We start from the raw sequence: 8,395 nt of genomic DNA, 5'->3' as shown, positions 1-8,395 counted from the left end.
GAGAAACAAGATCAGTTTCACCCAGGACACGTCCAAAAACACAGTGTTTCCACAGGGAAATGATTTTTTAGACTAGACTCAGCTGTGTATTACTGTGCAAGACTGTCACAGTGACTAAAGAAGCCACAACTCCAACAGATGTCATTTTTATGGTTAAGATCAGATATAACTAACTCTTTAACAGGTAACAACTGGACATTCAATCTTTACATTGAATTATACAATTCTTGATCTTTCAAATATATGCAACAGATATATAAAATACGTAAACAAATGACCACAGTTTACTGTCTTGTCATTACCTATCCTCATGAGTCTTAAAAAAGCCTTAAAAACCCTTTCTTTACAGGAATCACAAAACCTCTCCTTTAATGTTCTTGCATTCATAACACTGTTTCAGCATTCAATAAATGTTTAAGCAAATATGGTTGTTATATTTTTTCTTTGGATTAACTTTAGACTTTATTTTATAAATCAAGAATACAAAATTGGAATTTTTGTTAATAATTACCATAAGGACTACAGCCAGATAGATGTTTACATCAATGCAAATCTCCGCCATTCTCTCGTGTAAACAGTAGCACACATACACAATAAAAGCTTTTTGTTTTACAGAGCCATAGCAGAGTGAAAATACAACCAGCATCAAGTACTGTATTTCAGTACTACTGATTTTGGCAACTGCACACATGTCCAACAATAAATATTTCAAATGTGGATCTCTTTTTACTTCAGTGAGAATGTTTTATTTATTGTTTGGTCTTTTCTGTATTGAGCTGGGTCAGCCTCCTGTCATGGTTGTACAACCAGGGGAAATGTTTACCATCGTCTGTATAAGATCACTGGATATTCAGTATCAGGTGTTGGCTACAACACAAACTGGATCAGACATTCAAGTGGAAAACCAATGGAATGGATTGGATATAGTTCCGCTACAAATTACGTCATAGATTCACTTATAAATAAGATCAGTTTCTCTGCTGAATCCTCCAACAACACAGTTATTTTAACAGGAAAAAAATTTCAACACTGAGGACACAGCTGTGTATTACTGTGCTCGCTATACACTGTGCCACAAACTGATTTAGAACCTGTATAAAAACATCTGCACTGAACACATATGAACATTTATTTATAATATTAACATAATATTAGACATTGCATTAATTTTCGATGCAATCCTTCATCTCACTATATATACATAATAAATGTTTGGTAAATAAGTGCATGTTCACGGCTCACTGTCCTGTTGGTAACTAGATTAGCAACTCTTAAATAGACCCCCTTTTTCACATGAATCATAAAGCCTTCTTAAATGTTCCTGTTTATCCAAAATTCCTCTTGCTGAATCCAATAAACGTTTACAAACACATCTGTATCTTGCTACTATCGTCAGATAGATTTTTACATCAATGCAAATCTCCTCCCTTCTCTCTTGTAAACAGAAGCACACAGACATAATAAAGGCTCTTTGTGTTTTACAGAGCGGAGTGAAAATACAACCGGCATCATGTACTGCATATCAGTACTGTTGATTTTGGCCGCTACACACTGTGAGTATCATCAGCCCAACAACAACAACAACAAAATACTAATGAACATTAGTTCAAATGTGGAGTTCAATTTGTATCACTGAAATGTTTTATTGATTGTTCTTAGGTCTTTTCTGCATTGAGCTGGATCAACCTCCTATCCTGGTAGTTAAACCAGGGGAAACATTTACCATCGCCTGTAAGATCACTGGAAATTCAGCCTCAGGTGGAGGCTACACAAACTGGATCAGACATTCAAGTGGAAAACCGATGGAATGGATCGGCGGGTTCCATACTTCCAGTAGCAATGGTGTCAAAGACTCCCTCAATAATAAGCTCAGTTTCTCTTCTGAATCCTCCAGCAACGCAGTTATTTTAACAGGAAAGAACTTCAACATTGAGGACACAGCTGTGTATTACTGTGCTCGCAATGCACTATGCCACAAACTGCCACAGGACCTGTACAAAAACCTGTCTCCACTAAACACATTTTTCAATAAACAGTTCCTTTTTGTATTATACATCATATGACACAATAACCAAAATATAGCTAAATCAAAGCAAATGAATAAATGAATATGGAACACTAAATGAGTCAGGTGATATTTTAGCATTTGTAAATACTTTTTATCGAATTCATCCACTAAATGGCATGTTATAACATTGTATGCTCAATTGACCCATTGTAAGAATAATTTAAATGCCAGAAGAGGACACCCTTCCATAAAAAAAAACAAAAAAACTGACTCTAGGCTTTGAACTCACCCATTATGTGTGTCCCCATGCATGAGCAAATATATCTATGCAAACTCAATAGCCATATTTCGTATTTAAAACTAGTAAATGAGTGATTTATCTGAAGAGGAGAGACAATGTTCTCCCTAAAGCTCCTTGTGCTGTTGGCAGCTGTACACAGTGAGTGTTTTTATTTATTTATTTTTTTAAAGAGTGAGAGGCGGTTATTTAGGCAGTTTTAAGGAGTTACAATGTTACACCCAATCCTATTTCATCAGTATTGTGATTCATTAGATGTGTAAAGCATTTTCTGTCTCTGTGTTTAGGTGTTTATTCACAGGTTGTTCTCACACAGTCTGAACAGTCAGTAACTGTGTCTCCAGGTGGTTCCTACAAACTGACCTGTGCATGTAGTGGATTCACTCTTAGTAGTTATAGGATGCACTGGATCCGTCAGGCCCCTGGAAAAGGACTGGAATGGATCTTGCACTATCATACAGACTCTGACAAAGGCTCAGCTCAGTCAGTGCAGGGCAGATTCATGGCATCCAAGGACAGCTCTAATTTCTATCTGCACATGAGCCAACTACGGACTGAAGACACTGCAGTGTATTACTGTGCAAGAGATTCACTTTGCTTGTTTTCATACAGCTACCCTTACAAAAACCCAGATCAGGAAGGGGTGAGGAATGGAGATGATGGGTCAGTCACTGTATTTTAATTTATTGGGGTTTTATAAATGTATTTTATTTTGTTTTATTTGTGAAGTGGTGTATTCACTTACATATTTATTTTAAAGTGAATAAATTAATCTGATACATTTTTTGCTCTCTTATCTTTAAACATGTTTATAAAGTCAGGTTAAAAACAGCAACATCTCAGCAGTTGTTTGGAATTCTTCTTAATGATTGAGTTCTAATCAGATGAGCACTAATAATGCCTATAAGACACGTTAAAAGCAGATAATGTCATATTAAAGCCAGAATTCAACCCAAATTCAATCCAATAGACCCCTTCACCCAACAACCAGACTTTGTGCCGGGATGTCTGTGAACGACCCCCGACCCCTGGTTACCATGGCAACCAGGACACCACAGCCAGACCAGATAAACTTTTACGACCTAATGGCATGTCGAGAGATTCTCCCTCTTACTTAATTCCCTCTGAAACAGACACATATACTGGCTATAAAAAAGGACTCCTTTCGATAATTCATAGACAAACCTTTCTTTGACCATTCTATCATGCATATATCCAGGTCATTCTGTGTATTAATACTGTTCTTGTATATCGTCTTTTTTATTGTATACTGTTTGTGCATGCTTAGAACCACTAGTTAATGTAATCTCACTTCTACCATGTTTGGTATCTACAAATTCGTATTTTGATGATCTAAATGAGAGTGTATATTATATATGTTGATACCTATGCAACATATTAGTGTCCTAGGAATCTTTAATAGTTTTGCATCAACACCCAATCCAGTTACATATATGCAAAATACCATGTTTGAAGACAAAGGGTCATAAACTTTCCCTCCAAAAGTTAAAGTCACCATTGGCTCTCTGAACCCCCGGAGGTGTCACCTCCATAGAAGTTAAAAGGCCTCACATCAGTGACCCGCCTAGCTCTCGGTCTCTTCTCTCATCACCTTCCCGTCTTCTGCTTTGTCTTCTGGTTGCTAAGTCCCAGGGCCAGTGCAGCCGCGCCTGGCAGTCCTCCCCTACAGCCATGTCTTCACTCTTCACCCAATTCCAACACCACCATTATCGGTACTTCTATTATAAAAAGGTATTTTTTTCTGTGTAAACTCTAAAAATAGTGCAATCCAAAAGTATTGTTTAGTGTAAAACATGTTGAAGATTAGCCAATAGGCTGCCGATTCATTAAATGATAAGCTGTTTCCTCATAAAAGCTGTATATTCAGCGTAGTGATGCCTCTCCTCCTTTGACATCCATTCAAACAAAATGGCCTCTGGTCTCCTTCCCTGCATACTGCCAAAGCTACAGCGTTAGGATTAGCCATTACGCTTTTTTGGCTAAAGGTTGCAGGCTTGCCTTCCAGTGGCTTTGTACAACACCTTCGGTGCTTGGTCCCTAATGAACCAGGAAAATCTTAAATGTTAAGCACATCATTGAATATCTTTGAATGATGATCTTTTGAACAGACTTTCAGTCTAAACAGTGCAGAATCAATGATGATAGTACTAAATAAGCTTTAGGAAAAGTTATACAAACATTTTGAAAGGCAGCATGGTTCCAGAGGTTAATAAGAGTCACAGAAAATGTAAATGTATCTTTAGAGGGAACCCTATGCAAACCTACTTCTCCTTGCCCTGATTAAAAGAAAAAAGACTCCACTCAGTTCATCTCACAACACTTGTTTGTGACTTAGCTGCATTACGTTTCTTGTTTCATAACATGCCAATGGATATTGTGTCTAAACTGGGTTTTATCTTCATGTTTGCTCTCACAGAATGTAAGACGCTCTTGAAAACTTGTTGATAATTAGACTTATTCATGTGTATTGTTGTAAATGTTAGTGTTGAACTGTTTGTTTTTCAGTCTGTTGGTGTCAGACACTGACTGAGTCTGAGTCAGTGGTCATTAAACCTCGAGGATCTCACAGACTTACCTGTACAGTCACTGGATTTAGTGGTGACCAGCACTTGGCTTGGATCAGACAGGCTGCAGGAGGAGGTCTGGAGTGGCTGGCATACATCTCATCTAGTAGTAGTTATATATACTACTCTCAGTCTGTTCAGGGACGCTTCACCATCTCCAGAGACAACAGCAAGAAACAGATGTATCTGCAGATGAATAATATGAAGAATGAAGACACTGCTGCATACTATTTTGCAATAAAACCACAATGACAAATACAACTACAATACTGAACAAAATTTGAAAATATCAAGAAGTAAGTTAAACTGCATATACACGCTTTCCTACCATTTGGTTGAACAGTTCCAGTTGCATTTCCACATGAAAACTGTTCAGTACAATTAACATTCCCGGCAGAGGTAGCTAACAGTGCTAGTGGAACACCTGTAGTGAGGCATTGACAAGTGATTGTTTTGAAGTTAATATAAAATCAATATATTACTAATAAAATATTATGTCAAAAAATGTAAATAAATATGTAAATAAAAAAAGACTGAAAGATTTTATAAATTTTACTAATAAAGATTTTATTATATTAGACTAATTAATAACATTTTCAGTCCAAAAGTAAATATCCATAGTTTTAATACATTTAAATTGTTTTTTTTGTGGAAATAAACTAAATCAAATCAGATTACTAATGTGTTCCCCAATCTCATTTGCATAAGTTTTTCCGTGACTAATCTGCATTTTGCTGATAATAGGTATATAGGCTACTTCTTGTCTGTTGTATGGCAATAGATGGATATTCTGCTTTTTTTTTACAGCATGCACCATCAGCAATATGGTTGGTGTATGCTGTAAAGGAGAAATCTGGACCTAACCAAAAAAAAAAGAAACAGTAATGGAGATGCCGATCCTGTGCTTGTTGACTCTGGAATGGGACAATATCATAAAGGAAAAAAGAAAAAGAAAAAGAAAAAGAAAAAGAAAAAAAAAATGAATATGATACCATATGTATACATATATTATTTATGTTTAATTAATAGTAATTAAAAAAAAACAGAAAAATACCAGATACACATCAAATAAATTAATTAATATTAGCATTTAATATAGATAGATTTGAGTTAATTACTCTGTATGCCTTGTATGGATCCATAAAATGCATGGGAGTAATATGATGCCCCTATTTAAATACAAGATATCCCTAACTGAATATTCAATTATTTAAATGTTGGATTATTCTCTTGAACCCTTCATATTCATTTCTGTATCACTGTACAGCTCAATAATTCAGTATACAAACATGGAACATACTGTATAATCTTGGGATTTACGATGCTGTTCCTGTCTTCTCAATGTATGATTCCAGTTTTTAGTTTTCAGTCTGTTTTTATCTGAATTTACACATAGTGATCATGTTTTATTTTGTAGATTGTTGGTGTCAAACACTGACTGAGTCTGAGGCTGTAGTCATGAAACCTGGAGAATCCCATAAGCTGACATGACCTGCCTCTGGTTTTGACATTGCTGGCTCCTGGATGGCTTGGATCAGACAGAAGTCTGGAAAAGAGCTTGAATGGCTGGCATTGATCAGATATGATAGCCAGGAAATATATTACTCTCAGTTTGTACAAGGACGGTTCACCATCTCCAGAGACAACAGTAGGAAGCAGGTGTATCTGCAGATGAGCAGCTTGAAGAATGAAGACTCTGCTGTGTACTATTGTGCCCGGGAGACACAGTGACTGAAATGCTGTGCACAAAAACTGCCAAGACAGTAGCTTGATAAGAGATTCTCACACAAAATAATGATTGATAAGCTATAGAAAATAGCATTTTTGGAGATTTAAATATTTGAATAAATTCTGTTGTTCAGTAATGTTTTTTAACATAAAAAAATCAAGCTAATAGGTGTCTACAGTCTGTCTTAAGAAAAAAACTTTGCAGAGACTAAAGATACAGCTGTAATAATAGGAGTCTGCCCACCACTAAAATACAGTGCTGCACCCATTTTCACCAGAACACATGGAGAAACTCAGATGTATTTACATACATGCATACACAACATACACACACAGTTTTTGCTAATTCAAGGTTTCAATGCAAATTAACTGATGCCCATCTCATATTTAAACAGCTACACTGTTAAGTCAAAGACTCATCAGCTCAACCTTCATATAAACCATATATGAGACAAAATAAACTGTTTTCTTAGTGTAAATAAATACACATTCATAATTCTATTCTAAATGTTGTGTTTATCCACAGGTATTGACTGTCAGGTTGTGCTCACACAGTCTGAACAGTCAGTAGTTGTGGCTCCAGGTGGTTCCTACAAACTGACCTGTGCCTGCAGTGGGTTTTCTGTTAGTGGCACTAACATGTATTGGATCCGTCAGGCACCTGGAAAAGGACTTGAATGGATTATTTATTATTATTCAGATTCTGATAAGAGCTCAGCTCAGTCAGTGCAGGGCAGATTCACAGCATCTAAGGACATCTCTAATTTCTATCTGCACATGAATCAGCTGAAGACTGGAGACACTGCAGTGTATTACTGTGCAACAGAGACACTGTGGAAACACGAATACAGGCAGCTGTTCAAAAACTCATCATGGGAAATGGGGTGGACATGTTTGAGTTACGCCAGCTCTAAAGTAACATAAGGCCTATCTGAGGTGTTTTGAATATACTAAATGCAAAAAAAATATGTTATTAAATTTGTAATAATTATAAAACTTTAATGATTCATTTCGTGCTTGCTTTGCAGTAAATCTATACAGACTAGTTTGTTTTCTACAGTATGTTTCAGTATGAAGTATAATCCGTACAGTTTATAATATTCAGTATTTTTAATTTCACTTTGTAATAATGGATTGGGCATTTTTTCTAGTAGCATTTCTACTACATAACTGCATTAACTGATGTCGCAATGGAGATTATTAAAAAAAAGTAGTGATATGATTTATAGAATAATTAAACTATTAAACACATCATCACTGCACTATGATGCAACAAGTGTAGCTAAATCCAGTGACCCTCAAATACTTCCCGACAAGCTGCAAATGCAGCCTACAAGGCAGATAGATGTGGCATCACAACCAGATCTTATTTTTGACTCCTTTCAGCCCAAAATAACTAATGACACTGATACCAGCCAATGGCATTCATCAGGGAAAGAGAAAGTGCAATGAACTAATAATAATGATAAATAAATAAATACTTCCCTGCTGAGCTAGAAACTGGATGGCTGAAAATGAACAATGCTGGTGAATGTCCATTAACAATTAATCTTTCAACCAGCCTCAGGCCCCCCTTGGCCATGCTGGGTCAATATTAAATAACAAATCATGAAAGACATTATACAGAGCAAAAGCAGTGAAGTGCAGAGTTTCTCGGGAGCAGCGGATCAAATGTAAAAAGGGGCATTTATATACGCAGCAATTTCAATTGAACAATTACTATAGTAAAATTATTGTAGCGAATCAGCTCATGAGGAAATATGAATAATTAATCAT

At 36.1% G+C, this 8,395-nt stretch overlaps 2 gene segments (V, D, J or C); both read left to right on the top strand.

The window, feature by feature from the left end:
* The first annotated feature begins 2,404 nt into the window (after positions 1–2,404).
* On the top strand, positions 2,405–4,750 carry LOC107724928 (Ig heavy chain V region-like). The segment is given in 3 exon segments: positions 2,405–2,447; positions 2,594–2,969; positions 4,744–4,750. Coding segments are annotated over 3 exon segments (426 nt in total).
* A 1,462-nt stretch (positions 4,751–6,212) lies between these two features.
* LOC107724927 (Ig heavy chain V-III region CAM-like) lies at positions 6,213–6,622 on the top strand. The segment is given in 3 exon segments: positions 6,213–6,234; positions 6,309–6,378; positions 6,472–6,622. Coding segments are annotated over 3 exon segments (243 nt in total).
* Positions 6,623–8,395: the final 1,773 nt, after the last annotated feature.

Source organism: Sinocyclocheilus rhinocerous, unplaced genomic scaffold, assembly GCF_001515625.1.
Source record: "Sinocyclocheilus rhinocerous isolate Xijiao unplaced genomic scaffold, SAMN03320098_v1.1 scaffold11912, whole genome shotgun sequence".
Lineage (NCBI taxonomy): Eukaryota > Metazoa > Chordata > Actinopteri > Cypriniformes > Cyprinidae > Sinocyclocheilus > Sinocyclocheilus rhinocerous.
The sequence above is the reverse complement of the archived record's forward strand: the minus strand, read 5'-3'. Positions and strand labels throughout refer to the sequence as shown.